The 19,988-nt window shown below is 44.3% G+C and overlaps 1 protein-coding gene across 2 annotated transcripts; it reads right to left on the minus strand.

Moving 5' to 3' along the window:
* Positions 1–6,015: 6,015 nt before the first annotated feature.
* Positions 6,016–18,544, minus strand: LOC149342239 (uncharacterized). 2 transcript variants are annotated; one of them, XM_089544573.1, is made up of 9 exons: positions 18,235–18,544; positions 18,025–18,108; positions 17,894–17,938; positions 17,725–17,779; positions 17,562–17,651; positions 17,427–17,484; positions 17,190–17,256; positions 13,952–14,075; positions 6,016–6,397 (listed from the first exon to the last, which is right to left on the minus strand). In XM_089544573.1, the coding sequence occupies exons 1-9, from the start codon at positions 18,302–18,304 to the stop codon at positions 6,292–6,294; spliced, it is 699 nt and encodes a 232-aa protein (XP_089400699.1). In that variant the 5' UTR covers positions 18,305–18,544; the 3' UTR covers positions 6,016–6,291. The 2 variants fall into 2 exon arrangements, with proteins under 2 accessions (XP_089400699.1, XP_089400698.1); XM_089544572.1 differs by having other exon boundaries at positions 17,894–17,941; positions 18,235–18,479.
* Positions 18,545–19,988: the final 1,444 nt, after the last annotated feature.

A 19,988-nucleotide genomic window follows, 5' to 3' on the forward strand; every position in this document is an offset into this window, starting at 1 on the left:
TTACTAGACAGGCATTTTTTGGATTTTGCTCCCACATGATGTGAATGAGGCACTAAAATGTTATCAAGGAGCCTAATAGCTCCAAGATAGGTTCTAATTATCTTTTTACTCCAAGCACGGTGTAAGAATATATTTGGATGCTGACACTGTGCCCGGCAGCGCAACAAGATCTTGTTCGCTGCTCCTTGCGCTTCTCACGAAAGTGGACAGATGGCGCCATGCAATGGAGGCTTCTCTAGCCTCTGAGCTGCAGCGACCGTAATGCAGGTGTTGCGCGATCGTTCGGTGCCGCGGCGTGTGGTACGTGCGCTTTGTTAAGTGCGGCAAGGCACAGGATTGAAACTCCTGTCGACAGCAAATAATTTTGGGCTACTTGTGTTTTACTTGCTCAGACTGCATAAATGGATGGAACAGCAGCAAAAACACTGCCCTGCGATCCTTCCGAGCTCGTTATCAAAATGTGTTCACCGCAAAGTTTTTTTCATTCATCCACACGAATGCTGAGAGCATAGTTAACTATACCAACTCTTAAATATGAAAGGTCGGCCACAACGCGCATGCTCCCACATCTGGGCCAAAGAGCCTACGCATACATTTAGACGTTGCTTGAGCAGTGTAATGCGCTGATGCTGTGAGATGATGCCTGCCGTGTAGAGGACATGATTAACTTCGGCCAACTGGGGTTTCTTTAATGTGCAGAGAAATCTCAAGCTGTGGTCTGCCTGAAGGAAAGACTGGCGTGTGCACGCAGAGGTAAAATAATTACGCGACTTTAAACTGGATAGGTGGATGTCAGTTGTAGTTGGCATGGTAAAGCGACTTGTTGACCTCAATAATGTGGGGCCATGAAATTCTTCATCGGGCGTTGCAGGGTCCGGCAAATTATGCAGCTGCATATTTGTTATGTTACCGGCATGTCTAACCAAGTTTTGTGTCGCCAAATGTACAGCAGGTGGAAACCGGCAACGAGATCGTTGACCGACATTAATTGCTCCGCTGCCATGGCATGCACAGCACCTAAGTACCTGGACCAGTGCACAAGACACAAGAAAACAAACATTAGCTCCATGAATGCCAATGAAGATGGAGCTTGCACTTAGTGAGGAAGCACCTCCAAGTTTAATGGTGGAAAAGGGCATGTTCATTGATCAGCTGACAAGCATGATGTACTCAAGCCACCTGTGCACAGTTTATTTTGAGGGCTCAATAATGGATCGGAGTCTGTCTGTTTTTCACAGGCCGTCCCCAAGGGCAGTCCGGCAGCGGCGGGTGCGGACCACTTACTTACTTGCTTGGCACACGTGGCTGCAGACTGTCATTTTCTAGGAGGCTTTCTTGAACTTGCTTGCTTTGTCAGATATTTCGGACATCCGGGAAAAATACTGGGCACGGCATTCGCCAACGGCACTGGTTTCTTGGGCGCATTTAAAAGTGTCTTGGCACTTAACCTGCCGTAGTACAATTTTATATCGTATGCTTGGAAAGGTGCTTCGTGCAGACGTGGCCCTTGGTTGCAATATCCTGTCTGCTCTGGCAATTGCCTGGCTCCAAAGTTCTAGGCGAGCAGGCTCTGACACAGCTTGAAAAAGTGACACATTGTCCGGACAACTCTGGTAGCCCGATCTGCAGTTGGGTACGAAGCATAATTGTGTCTAGTCAGTTTCTGGACCCGGCTGGACCCCTCAGGTGTGCCACAGCAACAACAAACACATCACAGCCACTATGTACATAGGCCGCGACGACCGTTCACGGCGTCGGCCTGGGCCATGTGTGTTTGCACAACGACCACTGCGGCTGGCCCAAACCGTGACACAAAAAGCTGGTTCTAGCAAACTTTGTCCGTGCACCGTGCCTGCCACAACGTGGAAGCTGAGAACCTGATGTTTACATCTTGTGATGCACTCTGGCAGTGCAAAGAGCGAAACATCGACAAACTAAGCCTATAACGGCACCGAAAGCCGTGCAAACTGCTCAACCGCGTCTGCTGCTCCGCAAGCGAATGGCCACTACTCCGAATATTTTAGGTGTTGACACTGACCGCTCGCCGCTGCCCCCACGCCGCTGCGGTCGGCGTATGTACTAGAGGGCGAACATAATCTGACCGCTCTCCGCCGCGGCGAGCATGCGCAGATTATGTTCGCCCTCTTGCACATGCGCCGACCGCAGCGGCGAGCGGTCAGTGTCAACACCTAAAGTATTCTTACACCGCGACTCCAAGTGAACTGAAAAACACTCAGCTCTGCTCATGGAATTGTATTTCAAATGGCTGACAAGACATTGCCTGTACAGTAAAGGTGGCCTGGCTACATACATGACAAAATTACTTTTGGAAAGTAATTAAATTAACTTAATAAAACCTATTATTTAAAGGCAAATATACAACATAGGAAGAAGAGTGATACTGGAAAAGATGCAGAAAAGAATGCCCTATCATAAATTAAACAAAAGTAAAAATTTATTTTTTGCCAATATTTGATAACCCTGTCCCCTTAACGAGCACCAAAAACCTCGGTACACTGCCATATTTGTAATTCACATCCGTTGAAATCAGCTTCCAAAGGAAAACATTTAACAGAAACCTTTCTGGTTGGCAATTAATTTTCTCCTCTTTTATCAATCTGGCTTTGTTGTCAGAGTGCACTACCATTTCTCAAGTTGCTTATGGGAAGCTGTCAGGCACTAAAGTCAAGTAAACTATGGCTTTATTACCTGGACCGTAAGCAACCAACTTGACTCCTTCGGAACAATTTTTTTGCACCTGAATATTCTATGCAAGCATGAGGAAAGCCAATTAGTTTGCTTTGAGATGTGGAAAACCGTTATTTTTCCACAGCTATGTACAAAAAGGCGCACAAACATCAACACAATGGTTGCAGAATTGTAACAAGCTTCCTACGCGTGAAGGATACAGGCACTTGAGGGACCATGCAATCACTTATTCTTTTCGAAGAAGCAGATAACATGAGAAACTCAGAATGAAGTGAAATGATAACATTGTTCTGTACGACAATGCCAAAGCATGTGCTGCAGATGGAGCATTGTTTTCAGCAATACTAGTGCAATCAGAAGCTAACATAAAAACACACACCAGTTACAGAGTGAATAGCATTGACTTTGTCTGAAACAAAGTGATCACTGTCAGATGCAGCACACACACAGAAAAAGCTGAGCGTTTGCCATGTGCACACTTGTGTACAAAGCGCCTGAAAGGGTCAAGGAGTGGTTGTACAAATGTTTACACCGCGACCACATGTCGCCACAAAATGAGTGCATAGCTGCCTTGTACAAATGTTGCAATTATGGCACAAGTAGAATTGCATGATTGCCTTTGATTGTCTGCACAACCCTTACGTTTGATGAGCAGCTAAGCTGGCACTTGAGTGGTAGCCTGTTGGATTTGTTGTGAGATGTATACCATAAAAGTATTCTGGGCTTCGTTCTTTACATTTCTATAATCCGACATGCAAAGCAGAAAAATCCCTAGGCTTTGAAAGCAAGTAACTTTTTGTTTGACAACCACTTAATCATCTGCAAAAAGCAGACCTTCAGGCACTAGAAATACATGTTACAGGCACAATAAACAGGACTTAGGAGGGCATGATTGCAGGCCGGTTGGCAACACATTATAAAGAACAAAAACCGGAAAAAAATAGGCTGTGTTTCTTCAATAAATGTTGAGTTAGTACTACCGTGTTGTCGCCTGTCTCAGCCTGGTCTCTTTTCGTGGTTTTTGTTTATAACTACGACAAAGGGGCACCTAAACAACGTTTTATGCATCAGACCAGCAGCAATTAGCACTGCAGATTTCACCACGCATGCGCAGATCACCGAATGCTGCTTCATTCGGAGAAACCAGTACAGTAAAACCCCATTAATACAGATTTCATAGGAGAGGAGAAAATATCCAAATTAACCAAATGTTGAATTATCAGGGGTACTGCAAAAGAAACAACACAAGTGTTCTGCACCAACAAGCCTTTATTTCTTGAAAGAATCTGTAATGATTGCGTCATTTCAGGAGTCTGCGTGGCGAAGTAGTTCTCAAGGTTCCACCAAATGATGTGGATGAACCAACATAGGGTATATGTTGCCTAGGAGCCTGCTTCTGCCCCATACACGTGCACGGCAAAAAAAAAAAATTGCCTTTTGTGCACGCACCTGATGTAATGTCAAATGATTCTAGGCTCGCCCCAGTCTCCGGTGACCTGTGCACATGCGAGCTTATTTGCCTGTCTGAATTACCCCAAATGTGGCCAAATTCCTTTAAATTAATGAGATTTTCACGCCACGGAATAGTATATGCCTTTACGAGGATTGCACAGGGTGTCCGAATTAAGCAGTATTTTAATTAACAGGGTCGAATTAATGAGATTTTACCACATTACAATCATATCAACTATACTGCTTCTCTGTTTACACTTGGGTTTTACACAGATGCAGCATAGGTAGTGGATTTTGTTTGATTTCAATTGAGAGTGATTGTTGCTTTCGCCTCAAAGTAGAGGAAGGTACAGCAATGTCTACGCCAGTCAGACCTAAGGAGCAGAATTTCACAATGAGAGCAATGATAGAGAAGTACGTGGCTAGGAAAGCACACTGCAATCACTTTTCAGTATGGGTTTTAGCATTATATTTAACAGATGTTTTGCCATTCTTTTGCCTAGAAAATTTTATTTGTGCTTGATTTCTTGTAGAAAGCAAGAAAATGCTGCTTCCAAACATGGCATTTAAATAAACAATGCCAGATGTATAGCTGGAGCAATAACCATCTCCTTCAGTAATGCAACACTCACTTTCACTTCACTTCACAGTGTTTCATGTTTAGTAGGCACACTTCCTAGCTTGAAATGCTGCACGCAGTACAGCAGGCATGAAAACACAGCTCGTGAAAGATTACCAAGCACCTAGAACAATAAAAACCAATTCTATATTGTGGGATAAAATGAACAAGTTTAGACTACAAGAGATTTTGAAAACTGAGAAAGAAGCCCCGCAGCAAGACTTTGGCAGGCGACATGAAGGCACTGGGTGTAATGATGAACTTTAGGCTCAGACTGAGAATATTAGTGGCACTGAAAGATGGAAGAAAGCTTCTACTCTATAGTATGCAACAGAAGCACAGTGTTCACCTTCTTTCACCTGAATCTGCTATTCTTGCCACAAACTAATGAGCACGAGTTAGAGGGCTCTATCATTGCCCCGGTAGCCGCATTTCAACACGAGTAGAATGCTAAAAAGCCCCAGTACCGAGATTTCCGTGCATGTTAAACTGAAATGGCTAAATTAATAAGCCCACAGTGGTTCTCTGGCATGTTCGAACATCAAATAGCCGTTTGGTCCAAAACTCACAAAAGCCATGCTTATACCTTCCGATTTCATATATCGTGGCCTCATTTGGGGCGATTTTTCTACGTTCACTATTCAGTGTGTGGTGCCACTGGACACACGGCCGTTGTTATTCGCTCCGCGTTTGCTGAAGGACAAAATTTCGAGCTGGCTTTTGGTCACTTCATACAAATAATGTCTAAAACTCTCATTTTCAGTCGCCAGTTTGGCCACTCAACTCATACACAACAGGTTTTTGTGACAGCCCCCGTGACGCTATCAACCGGTCAAAACCAAGTTTCGGTTTTGGTTTCTGGTTTTTGATCTTTTTAAGAACCTCTACTCAGTGTTTTACAAAAAGGTTTTTTGTACTGCAGTGAGGGCACTATAAGGAATGTAATATGATTAATGTGATCATCAACTTAAAACACTTAAAAAACCCCTGGAGTTGGCTTTTAAGGTGCCACGCAATAAAAATTGAAAGTACACTGTTCAAGTAGGCAAGGTTTCCATGCGTGTGTTGTGACAAAGGCTACGCAAGATTTGTAGCAGCATCGGACGGTGCATGTGCTCACGCAACACTTGGCGAGCATGTCACTTTGGTGAATACGCAAGAACCAACTTGCTCCCGCTCATCGCTGGATGTGCGAAAAGAAACTCTACGGCATTTCATAAAACAGGCTGTGGGAATGTGTGGAGAACTCACTGGAATGTTTTATTCTGTAGCACAAGCCACTTCTTTGGCAGTTTGGATAAAAGAAGATCTGGCTCTCGTCAAGTTTTACAACAAAAAAGGAAACGCGACGAAAAAAAGGAATTGTAAGTGAGACCCAGTCTCTGAGATAAATTAAGGCGCGCTGGTATAGGTGCGCGTGATGGCTATATCACTCTGTGGCTGTATCACAGGTTCTTTGGCATCAACATTGGGCGGTTGTCAAGTCCTGCAGCCAGCGCTCGACTTGCGTATCATGGGCGCGAAAGGCAGTCAAGTTCTTCCATGAGCTGTTGCTTCTTCAACGTAAGCTGACTGAGCAATCTTTTGAGTCTCTCACCTTCTTCCTTAAAGATCTGGCTGCAAAGTGAAGACAGAAAAAAAAAATATTGCACGAGACAAGTCAAGATGTGTCTAGCTATAAAATTCATGCAACAGTCAAGCTGCAGAATTCACAGGGCTTATTATTTTCCTATTAGAAATGATTTCATTATTCCAGCCAACTGGTGCCAGGTGCAGCAGGTAGGTTGCTTTCATTTTTGTGTACCGCCATTAACTACAGTTAAACATCGTTATAACGAAAAGGGGCCAGGTGATTACTTCGTTACTGCCATAGCTTCGTTATAAGCCGTGTTGACCGAGCTTCCAATGGTTGGTTTATTGGGGTTTAACGTCCCAAAGCAACCCAGACTATGAGGGACACCGTAGTGAAGGGCTCCAAAAATTTCGACCACCTGGGGTTCTTTAACGTGCACTGACATCGCACAGTACACTGGCCTCTAGAATTTCGCCTTCATCGAAATTCTGCCGCCGCGGCCATGAGCTTTCAATGGGAATCGTCATTCCTTCCTTATATCCATTCCTTCATTATAAACCATTTCAATATAAAAAAGGTTCGACCGTATTTCGTGACACTGTTCAGTGGCTTTTAATGAACTGTCAAACACTGCTACCACTTTTTGCAGACAACTAGCGTCTTTCACATTCCTTATTTCGGAAACTACTGTCCCAGTTTTGCTCCAATTAAATGATTTCTACTGGGTAGCAGAGGCAGGAAAATGAATCTGCCTCGAGGCTGCAACTTCAACTGCCAAGCACAGCATTCAGCGCACGTCACAAAAGAAAAATGCCCAGAACACACACTTGAACGCATCAACAAGTTTTCATGGTCAGAACAGCAGCAAAGACCCAGCAAGTTGTACTGGGCCAATTTATTTCTGAGAACAATGCTTCAGAATGGAAGACGGGGACTCCAACATATGCAAGGAGGTAGGCACTGTTAAGGCAAAAGCCTTTAATGGCTCATACTGTCGTCTGTTAACAAAGCGTGTCACACGCGTTTAACTCCTAAAAAAGATAGAAGAAAACCAATGGTGAGGAAAAAATGAACCTAGAAGCCAAGTTTGATGACTGTAGATTAATTAGTTAATTAATCTTAGGCAAAAATGTCGAAATTGCATCGAAATAGCGCGGATGTCGATATAGCCACGAGAACGGTGTGACGTCACATCCATCGGAAATCGTGAAGGCATAGTGAAAATTGTCACAGAATGGTAGGAAGAACGTCGGATTTGTGTCAAATTAGATGGGAAAATGTGTAATTAAGTGTAATTAACACTTAAGATCCCCGATAATGTATAATTTGGGTATCGCTATAACCACAGGAACGGTGTGACGTCACATCAACTGGAAGCTGTCACGGCAAAGTGTCGTCAGCTTTCGCCTCTCAACACTTTAGTTGCCAAAGTGTCCTTGCAATTTTTTTTTTTGTGTTCACTGACATAGTTCACGAAGCACATTTTTCGTCCTCACAGTCGCTACGTTCGAACAGGATAATCTGCGGAATGTGTCTTAGTGTGGCAAGCATACAGAGCCCAGACTGTACAGGTAATTCCGGGCAACTTTTCTATGAATCTTGATGGCAAAATCACGGCCGATATGAATTCGTAAAATTCCCTGGCCGCAGTGCAGGCTGCATTGCATTGTGTATAACATGCAGAATCTCGGGTGTTCCGAACAATCTCTTGCGCTGCCAAGGGTAATATGAATCCAGAAGCTGCAACCATTGGCAGCAATGCAAGGAGGTCACAGCTCCAAACGGTGCAGCTAAAGTGCGGGAGCAGCGAGAAAAGTGGGCGGCTAGGATGCTCTGTGCTCTATGCATGAATGCTGCAAGTGCGCCAGTCAAACAAAAGAAATTGAATGGGACACTTGCGCCTTAAAGGGGCCCAGAAACACAATCTTAGTTAACTTTTTTGCCTGTTGATTGCATACAGTGAGTTATAATGGTGCTATTAGCGTCAGTAATACCGCGTACATTCCGTTTTTTAATATTTTAATGTCCTCCCAAAAACAACTTCATGGCTCTGATGGTGTCGCCACACAGTGGCAGGTTTTTAACAGCGGATATGACATCACCTGGCGCGAGCTTGATGATCGGACAAACAGTAAATATACTGCAAATTGTGTGAATAAATAGAGACACATTTTGTCACCTGTCTGCGTTTTATATTAGATCAACAAAAACAACTTGCTTGTCTTAGATGAAAGCCCTGCAAAACAAGTAAAATAAAAATACACCACCAGGGGCGCTCTGGCATGGAAACAATGCTGCCAGTCTCAGCAAGAACGAGTTACAGAGAGCAGGCAACCATGGAGTACAAACTTCCGCGACGTGCTCTGGCTGGCTGTTTTGATTGGTTGCGCCAGGTGCCATCATTGGGAGAGCGAAATAGGAGTGGGAAGCCCCGCCAAAATCGAGTTGAGGGCAGCGTTCTGTTTGCTTGTATTTTGAAATTTCTTCACTGAATAACTCCCGTTCCTGTGCATCGATTCCTGTAATTCTTTTTAAGTCAGCATCTGTGTGACATAAAGCACCCACCTGAAGTATAGCTGGTATTCCCCCAGGCAGTGTTTCGCAGCCCCTTTAAAGGTATGATGTGATAGCTAAATGGATTAATGCCCATATAGCTGAGAAATGCGGTTTGTTTAAAATACTACAGAAATTTTATATTCTTTCCAGGATAAAAATAAAAATTAATGACAGTGGTATATTCTGTACTGGATGTAGCATGAAGGGCATTACAAGGTTGCATTTCTAATAATCCATGACATGAGATTAGATTTTTTACATAATGCAAAATGTGTGCAACTGTAACAGCTTTTATACAGTCATCCTGAGCTGGTGTCTGGTCAATATCTACCAGGCATGGGAGGTATCGATGATACATGTATTTTTAATACTATTTTTTGATACATTTTGTGCATTGGTATTAGGTATCGCTGGCCAAAAATGACAGTAGCGGAGCACGAGTATTGAAAATACACTTTTGAGTGTATTGCGTATTTAATGATACTTGATACTCAAAAAAAAAAAAAAAAGTGTGCCAGAGATTTTGAGGCTGCAGCGAGCCAGACTGAGCTGACGACGCTCGCTCAGCCAGTAGCGCACTAAAAAGAGGGAAGAAATGAGGTCAATGCCGTTGGCCCGGCCAGTCGTGTTTCTTCCTACGTTCGTTGTTTGACGCACAGAAGACAAATGTTGCGTCTCCGCACACTCTCTGGCCGAAGGAACAAGGAGACAGGCCCACCGTTATGGTAGAAACAACATCCCTTCACACCTATTTCAAGCTGCGGTGGTTGCCAACAGAAATATAAGACTTTCGCCTTCTTGCTAAGGGGCTTACAGAACGTTTGTTGTTCAGTTTGTAAGCACGACAAAGGTGCCACACGACAAAAGGTCTTCCACATGCGGGCCAATGGAGTCATCAGCACTGGCTGTTTCAAATGCATCAGTTTATCCATTCCTTCTATTTGGAGGAGCAATGCTACAGCAAGCCATAGTTCTGAAGGTGCGCTACTGAAACTTAAGTATACCTCGAGGCAGTGGCGGTCCCAACGGGGGGGGGGGGGAGGCGGTCGCCCCCCCACCCCAAAAGCCTTTGCATTTCCCGGACGTCCGTTTTCGGGCTCTCATAGGGAGAGATGTAATTTTTGACGTAGAGCTGGAAAGCTTTTTCCTCTGTGATGCGTCAAGTAGTCCCCTACTTTGTACGTTCACCATGTTAGCGGCTGTCTTATTTCACACAATTCCACGTTCTACACGTTGGTAGTTATATGAGCATAATTCGTAGTGATTGTCGAGGTATCGTGGTCCTGCTGTGTCCCCACCGTTGTCTTGCCATGCCGCCGGCGTGGCGACGGCGGCGGTTCCATTCACCTGCGGTTGCGGTGGCCAGCAACCTCGTCGAGGCGGCAAAGAGCCACCCATTCATGTCATTATCCCCCCCCATGGGACACGGCGACGCCAGTGAGGGGATCATCCCTTTTTGGCTTGACAAGGAGCGCCGACCAGCCGCCTTGAAGGAGGGTACTGAGGGCGGAACAAAGCCCCTTCCAAGAACTGAGTAATGAAGGCCGCTAATCGCACTGGTGAAATGTCCATGCAGGTGCTTTGAGGACATGCCGTGGCGGGATATGTCAGCCGTCGGCTTGTTTCCCCTGGTATCGAAATGAATATTGCTTGCGTAAACGTTAACATTCATAGAATGAGTAATGGTATAACATCTGTATCGTTCGCCAGTTATTTTTCAACAACAAAGCGCAAAAAAAGTGTTGTGCAAGTAAAAGAAATAAAAAATCGTTGTTTCTATTATTTTTATTCTTTGATATACAGAAATCTCCCCCCCTCTCCCCTCTTCCGCCCCCGATAAAACCACGCTCTGGGACCGCCACTGCCTCGAGGATCCCTGAGTCGACGTGGCTACGCTTCACTCTTATCCATTGACAAAAATTCAGGGCCACTTAAACTCTGTCCTAGAGGGTCAGTCTACTCACCGAGATGAGTGTATAAATAATGGCATATCCTGGTAGTTGGCACCCTATAACATCAATAACGAGGGGTCTGCGCCCGGTTTAGGCAGGAATTTATATTTTATTTCGGCGTTAAAAGTCGCGTAAAAAAGCATGGTGGCGACCCCAAACGTTCATTTTGTTCAAGAAAGTGGTAGTCTTTTTTTTGTAGAAGCATAAGTGAATATACTACGTACCATTTGTATGCCCCAATGTCAGAGAAATGCACGTTTTGTTCTAGTTAACTGTAGAAGGCGTACCGCTCGCTTTTTCTGTAAATCACATGAATATTTATAGTTACACGTACGCAAAACGCAGGCACATTCCCACTTTTAGTTCAGCGTATGCTACCAGAGACGCAAAAATAAACTCAGCCTATAGTGGTGCCATCTGGTCGTCAGGACGGGAACCATTGCTGTAAGCAAACCGACTCTTCACTTAAGCCTAGGAGCGGCAGAATCGTCACTCTAACTATTAAAATAAAGCAAATTTATCTCTTATATGTTTTCTTATAGGCGAGATGAGACGAAGCGAATGACAGACGCCCCGTTTATGGCCAGTGAACGCACTGAAAAAGGCAGCAACAACGAGAATTCAGTCCGAAGCGAGAGGTCCGGCTTCGATGGGCGCCGCCATGTTTGTCGCCGTGCGGCGGAAATCCAGATGGTTGCCAGATGAGACTACCATCTCATACAGATGTGTTCCCACATTAATAAATTCTATTTTAAAATGTTCTACCGCACTCCTTGGCACCACAGCTGGCTAAACGGTAATTTGAGTAAAGAGCTATCGGTTGCCGCAAAAAAAATATGGTCGATAAAATTCAGTAGACTGACCCTTTAACGGTATGACACGACAGAGTCAACGCTCCCTTCAGCAGACTGGGGTTTTCTTTGCATATCACTCCGCAGACACGGCCACTGTTCTTTATTTTATTTTCCTCCCTTTAACCAATTCGAACAAATGTATAAAAATCCATGATGTGATGAAGGACAGAGACTGCAATGATGAAACTGTGTAACTATTGAAAAAGAAAAAGATGAAAAAGATGAAATGTTGAAAAAGACACAAATGAAAAAGATGAAATGTTCACTGCCAGCTAGGAGTGCTGCAGTTATGTAAATAACCGGCTGACCTGTAAGCATTGTATTCCCATGCCTTTGAAGGCAATTAAGAAAGACAGTTCTTCAGAGGTTGTCAGTTAGCGTGCAGCTCAGGACGCTTGATCATTTTTCTTTTCAGCACAATTCCCTTTCTTTCTACAAGGGCACTGTGTAATGGTGGTGGAATGTAGTCATGACCCTGTAGACCAACGTGAAGTTGAGTGAATGAGGGTTTCAGAAATGATGTCATCATTTTTTTACATGTGTGATCAATATGGGGTGTTTTAATTACATGCGCGAGGTCACATGGTTACGACGCCACAACTCTCTCAACCAATCCAGGTTTTCTTGACGTGCCAACGCCAACTACGGTGGTTTCTCCGCTGACAGGACCCTTAATGCCGTTGAGTTAAAAGCCACTTTCTAAAATACAACACGGCAATGTACTTGCGTGCTCCGGTGTACAGAGGCTTTTTTTCATTTGTTTTATTTGAAGCAAGGTCAGATCGCGAGGCTCTTTCGGACCGACGTTATGAAGAAATTCTGTTACTACTGTTAAGTAAAAAAATGTCTAAACAATAGAGGCTAGCAAGATATGCTTTGGTTGGTTGGTTTATGGGGTTTAACGTCCCAAAGCGACTAAGGCTATGAGAGACGCCGTAGTGGAGGGCTCCAGAAATTTCGACCACCTGGGGTTCTTTAACGTGCACTGACATCGCACAGTACACGGGCCTCGAATTTCTCCTCCAAAGAAATTCAGCCGCCGCGACCGGGATCGAACCCGCGTCTTTCGGGCCAGCAGCCGAGCACCATAGCCACTGAGCCACCGCGGCGGCCAGATATGCTTTGGCTAATACTAAAAACTTTTAGTTTATTTTTTATTCTTTGTTTTCCTTCCAGCCATTAACGAAGAATGTTCAACTTGAAACGTCTTTTAAACAGAGTGCTGGGGAGTAACTGTTCGGTTTTCTGATGTGCACGAAGCTTGCGCCTTTAGGCATAGGGCAAAGGCAGAGGCAACAGGTAAATACTGCAGTAACAAATGAAGAGCATCAGAAACAGTTTCAAGTTCATTCTAATGCAGTAAAGAGCTCAAAGACAAGTTCACATGAAGGCCATTAGCTTTAAGAAGATTTCGCAAGTCTGCTTACGGAAGTATCGTTTCAGCGCCGTCACGGCGTCACTCCAATGCTAGAGTTTTAACAGAGGCAGTTGCGCCGACAGTGGAGCCTAAAAGAAACTGAAGAAATCCATGCTACCAGATTTGTTTAAACCCTTTAAAATACAGCGCACTACATAAATGCCCCAAAAAAAATCCAGAAACCACACAGAAATTTTTTAACTTGCGGGGAATATTACCAGCACCGCCGCGGTGGCTCAGTGGTTATGGTGCTCGGCTGCTGTCCTGAGAGACGTGGGTTCGATCCTGACCGCGGCGGTCGAATTTCGATGAAGGCGAAATTCTAGAGTCCTGTGTACTGTGCGATGTCAGTTCACGTTAACGAACCCCAGGTCGTCGAAATTTCCGGAGCCCTTCACTACGGCGTCTCTCATAGGTTCAGCTGCTTTGGACGTTAAACTCCCATAAACTAAACTACACCATATTACCAGCTTAATAATACTAATATTGGCAATTTTTATTGATATTAATATCAGATTAGAATCTGCAATTTCAGTGGTGTATCTAAGTATTGATGACAACAGTATTGGGTATCTCTATCAGAAACCAATTTCCGAGGGTATCTGTAAGAAGATACTTTTTTTCAAGTACCGTGACCAGCTTTGATATCAACAAGAGCATACCAAGCCATGTGCTTTCCTCCTGAAACATGAACTAGTTTCACAGTGCAGTTTGCCCAGCACATGTGGCTTTTAATTTGCACCCAACCATTTCAGTAACAAAGGTGTTAATGTAATGTATTTATTGCATATTAAATTAATGTGTATTATCGCCACTCACAGAGCCATCTGCCGCTCTTCAGGCTCCAAGACGACCTCCTCTTCCGGACCATTGTCACCACTCTGCATTCGTACTTCTAGTAACTGAGCTTTCTTGCTCTCAAGGACCACATCCAAGCGTCTGCCTGCAAGAATCCAAAGTTCAACACGATGAAAGCAGATAGCTAATTTTCCAATATAACAGAAAAATAATATTTAAGAGCAGAAAAGATGCATGGCAGACTTAACTTTTTTAAAATTCCAAAGCAATATAAACATGGGCCAACATTAACAAAGAATGGTCACTGGCACAATGCCACTTCTGGATACAGCTGGCATCACAAATCCTGAACAAAAAATGAATCTTCAGCATGCCAAAGGCAATGAAAAACTCTCATTGTTAGCCCTGTGCGGTAAACAGGGCTCACAAAAAATCAAAATGTGGAACAGCCATTGCCCGTAAAAAACATCGCCTCTGGTTTGTTTACTGCTCAACAAAGGGCTATGAACAAATAGCCATCGAAACAAATTTTCAAGTGCTCCAGCTAATGACCTCCTCACAGGAACTATGCTTCAAGACCATAGCAAAGGAGGTATGTATGGAATGACGTTAACATTTCAGCTAAGAAGCGTCGCCAAGAAAAACCTTTGCATGAGCAGTTTTTATGAGCACATTTACGGCTACTCGTGGGATGACATGACAAGTGTGTAACCATTTCAATTAGGCAGTGAGGAAGCACCAAGTGTCATGCGTGCTAAAAGGGTCAACGGCCATTGCTTTTCATTACTACAGGGACGGAAAGTAGTAAGCAGCAGGCCTAAGCTCATAGACTGGAATGCTGGACTTTCAGGACCTTGTTTTGTTTTGGTTTTATGGGGTTTAAAGCACCAAAGTGACTCAGGCTATGAGGGATGCGTGGCGGACGGCTCTAGATAATTTTGTCCACCTGGGGTTCTTTAACGCGGATTAACATCACACAGTACACGGGCCTCTAGCATTTCGCCTCCATCAAAATGCAACTGCTGCGGCCGGGATTGAATCTGCGTCTTTCAGGTCAGCATCTGAGCACCCTAACCACTGAGCCACAGCGGCGGCTACTTTCAAGGTCCTGTGTTTTTGAGAAGCGGGATAGTAAAGCCTGGGTACCATTTTCTAAAGAGATATTCAGTAAAGAACTGGGTTGTTTTGAGCACTGCACTAAAAGAAACTGTCTGTTCTCCATTCCTCACAGCTTCGCTGCACAGATAATGGCATACTTAAAATGTCAAGCTCAACAGTCTCAATGTTGCACAATAATGATTGCAATAAAGCTAACGAGTTCATCAAATTTCACAGTGGGAGGACTAAATGCGCTGTATTAGACAGACATAGATGGTAAGATATTGATTAATCAGGCCCACCCATACGTTTTCCTTTTCAGTAAAGCACCTCTCTTACAAAAGGTCCCTTCCCTTTGAAAATGCTGAAATGTCAATACCACTGATGGCAATGATGACCAAAACCACCTGCTGGCATTAAAAGAGGAAATGCATAACACGCTACAGTCAGATACAATTTAAAGGGACACCGAGGAGAAATTGAAGTTGGCTTGTAACGACAGAATACCAGCTCCTGATTACAAAAACGCCACTCATACTGACAACAAAGCTCTTGTAACGTAGAAAAGAGCAAGAACCGAAATACAGGTATCGCCGCCACAGGCCAAACTCACAAGTAGAAGCGTGATGACGTCATAGGACAAAACAGTGTTGCTAGAACCAATGGTTCTAGTAACACTGGGACACGAGTAGCCACGAATCACTGAGGCGCAGCCAATGCATGCGTAAATCTCCTCAACGTCGCCAGATGGCGCCACGTACCCGGCAGCTACATGGGCGCCTGCACCATTGGGACCAATCAGCACCTGCTCACCGGCTATAGGCGGGCTCCCGGTATCCCGCTAACGGTAACAAGGTACATGGTATGCTGAAGGTGTCTATTTGCGAGAACTTCGTTGGCGATTTCGAGAACAGGATCCATCGTAACGGTAGCAAAACGCCGGTGCAAACATAAGCGAAGCGACGGTAGCGACGGCTGCAATAGCCGATAGATGCCTTCAACGTGCGGCCGGCGGTAGCTTTCACTTCGGCTGCTGCTAGGCCGTTGTGCTGGCTGTCAGAAATCACGGAGTCTGCGCTACGTCATGTGCACGTCATGTTTCACGTCATTTAGTCCTGTGTCGTCATAGGAGAATCCCAAGTTTGAATCTGAGCGGCGGGAAAAACTTTTTCAACTTTGAATCCAAATCTCTCAGAAATAAATGCATCTTTCGCTGCCGGCCAAGTGGCAACAAAGCCATGAAATGCCGAACTATCGGATTTTGCTATAAAAAAAATATTAATAGAGCTCTCCTCACTGCCCCTTTAAGTCTGCATTGAAGCTCCGGCCACATTCAGGACCGTTGTTAAAACTTTTCTTGTCACCTAAACAAAAAGTTAATCGCAAGAAAAATGTTATAAGCTCTAGAATTTTGATACCTGGTTTGTTTTATAAAATTAAGCATTAAAGAGCAGATTTCATTTACTTTTGTGACTGGCTATGAGAATAATACAGTACGCCGCGGACCGTGGCCGTTTTTTATGGTGTTTCCTACTATAGCACGTTTGCACATTGATTAATACCTTACAAATGCAGAATAGCAGCAACACCAAATGTACTGAAAAACAGTTGAACGCCCACCTTGCTTCAATTTAAAAAAAATGATGTCTAGAGAACAACATCAGGAAGAAACAAGGTGATTTTATATTTTTAAGCCTAACTCTTTTCAACAATGCGCTAATGTGGATGCGAACAGTGTGTTACTTAGCAACTCTGAAATAGCACTACAAGCTCAGAAAATATCTGCACAAACTATGAAAACAAAAGCAACGTCACAGAGTTACACAAATTTAGAACAACCCACCTAACAGGAAAACTACCACTACGCGTGCCATTGGCATGACTATTTTTAAACTTTGATTCAAAGGCTGAACAACTAGACCAGTCCTATGTCATCTGCTCTTCTCTGCGCTGTTTCTTGTAGGCTGTTACTATCTGTGAGCTATATGAACTATACAATAGTGAGTTACTGCTTCGTTACCATTACTTTCAAATAAGCAACCTTTTCTTCACCACTTCCGACTGACTATGCTGTCTGCCTAAACATGAACAATGGGGAGTACTCTTATCAGGCAGATAAGAAAGCAAGACAGGTTTAAGCCAAACTTTTCAGGCCACTTACATTCCTGCACAACCTCTTGCTCCTGGGCTCTTAAACCATCAGCCATTCTTTCCAGGGACTCTGGAGTCTACAAGACATTAAAACAGTACCACATATTTGTTAATGCTTTAAGATCACAGCCTTCCAAAAAAAAAAAAAAACAACAAAGTGTATCCGGTACAAGATGGATACAAATATTGCAAACTCAAAGTTCATGCAAAACTGAATTCCAGAAACGTGCAGCTTGGTACATCTTACCCATACTGCTTGTGCATACGAGTTATAAAGCTGCTGCACACGCTTCTCTATACTGCTTCTGAAAAAAGAAAAGAAAAACGAATAAAACGAGTACCTAAAATGCGCGAGCCGTGTCTAACGAGAACACAACCTTACAATTTTTCAAGTTTTGATGACTTTTCCTCACGTATTCGTGCTGTAAGGTTATTAATCCTTGCAGCAATTTCGCCTTTTGTCTTCTCATACCTGGAACGCGAGGATAATGAAATGAAGGCTCCTTGTCAAAACACGCCCAAGTCAAAGTAGCACCCACACTCACTTTTCGCACCGGGTCTGAAGATCGGCTGCTCTTGTTTTTAGCATTCCAAGCTCATCTAAATTGTGAAAATGCCACGTGCAACAAAAAAAGCTCCGTGAAAATCGCGCAAGCACGGCACGACTTCAACGGCGTCAAGATGAAATGTATGAATGCAAGCGCACGATTTTACCTTGAGCATTGTTGTAGCGCGCTTTCAAAGAGGTGAGCTCACGCTCTGCTGTTGAAAGAGAGGACCAGAGACATTGAGAACAGCTACAAGAAAAATGACAAGCAGTAGCATTCCAGAAGGCAACAACACACCGTTGACAATTTCACCATTCAACGTTCTTGAACTGTTCGTTGAACTGTTGTCCAGCGTCTCATCTTGGGCCGTGGCAGTGCGCTCTGAAGGTTAAAAAAGAGAAAAAGATAACTCACCAAGTTACAATGCAAAGGGCGAAAAAAGACTGAGAAGGCGTGTCATCTGCTCAAGTATGAGCAATCGGCCAGCGAAAGCATCTCTTCCAGTACCTTCCGCAGTCGTCTCCAAATCGCGGGAAGGCGGGGCAGCACCAGTAACACTGCTACTTTCTGAAGACATGACAAAACTATAAACTCTATTTACTAATCTGAAAGTTCACAACCCTTATCAAATTTCTGTCTTCTGCTGTCAAGTCGCTACCAGCAAGCGACGCCAACGCATGCCGCGTCCGTTGCAGCGTCCGTAGATCCGCAGCGTCAAGGTAGCCACCCAAGGTATGACGTCAGCGAGATTTGGCTTCGGATCTGTGGCCTATGCGCTTCACATTTGTAGACGCTGTGCTGAGTTTTCTGCCGTTGCAAACCTACAGCATGTGCCAGTCTTCTTTTTTCAAGCGTGATTTTGTATTCCTCACCACACTGGCGACCAACTGGCGAGTTTATTGGCCTCCTCGTGCACTCTTCTCGTACAAAATCGCTTCCAGCTGCGTCACTCCTGCTGGCTTTATTGGCTTTATTTTATTGAGTGTTTTCTTCTTTTAAATGATGATTTAAGTATTAAAATACATGGATCACTGCATGTTTTTTACCTACAACCGCTGAAAAATGTACAGTTGGATGTCTTTTTTTTTTTCAAGTCGTTTCGGTTTCAGTTTCAATCAACCGAACAGTGACTGTGACGTAAAGTTTCAACCATGGAGGGGAAAAAAAAAACTGTGCAGAAAACGTCCAGCGACAGCATTTCCTTCCTCCATGAGCGACAGCCTTGAAGCCTGGTCCTAACAAGTAAAAATATAGTAAAAAGAAGAGAGTCGGTTCTCTTGTGATCATGCCACGTGATAGCGTGCGGTAAAATCATGATTGATTGTAAAACATTTTATTCGCCGGGAAGAGCTTGGCAAGAGGTCGCGTTAAGTGGTCGAGAGTACATAGCCCTCGACGACTTTGTCAGCCCACTCCACCGCCAAAACTTGCGTTCTGGGGTCAGAGCTAGCCAGCACGGTCTCCCACCGCTCGAGAGAAGGAGCTGTAACTAGATCACCCGGAGGTGGCTCTATTTTGCAGTCCCACAGGATGTGATCGTAGGTAGCACGTTGGCCACAGTGTTTGCAGTTTGGGTTGTAAAGATCTGGATAAATGTGCGCGAGGAGTGATGGGGTGCGTATCGATCTCGTCTGTAGACGACGCCACGTAACCTCTTGCTCTTTACTAAGTCTTTTGTCTGGAGGGGGGAAAATTCTTCTCTCTAATTTAAAATGATTGGTGAGATCATGATATGTGATCATTGAGTCCTTCGTGAAATTCAGGGAGCCAGACTCATCCACTGCCCGGTCGACGAAACCTCGGGCTTTATTGTGGGCTGCCTCGTTCCCCGGATTCCCCGAATGGGCTGGGACCCATATCAATTCGGAATAATTTGGTGAGAATTTGGTTGCGTTAAGGATTCTGAGGGAGGTGTTTGTAATTCGCCCTTTAGCGAAATTATTGATACCCATTTTGGAATCGCTGAGGATGATGCTCCCTTGGGTATGTGCTAGGGCGAGGGCTAGCTATAGCCGCCTCTTCTGCCGTTTCAGAGGATTTCGTTTTGATTGTCGCCGAGACGATGTGGTCACCATTCTCGTTCACAACCACAATTGCAAAGGCATTGGTATTTTTGTATTCTGCCGCATCTACATAAAGTGCTGCAGCGCACTGTCTGTATTTCTTATGTAAGGCTTTGGCTCGTGCTTGTCTTCTACCCTCATGGTGTAAGGGGTGCATGTTTTTGGGGAGTGGTTTGATTAGTAGGGCCGTCCTATAGT

The sequence above is a fragment of the Amblyomma mixtum genome, chromosome 5 (genome assembly GCF_055824585.1).
Source record: "Amblyomma mixtum isolate Tamu chromosome 5, ASM5582458v1, whole genome shotgun sequence".
In the NCBI taxonomy this organism is placed as follows: domain Eukaryota; kingdom Metazoa; phylum Arthropoda; class Arachnida; order Ixodida; family Ixodidae; genus Amblyomma; species Amblyomma mixtum.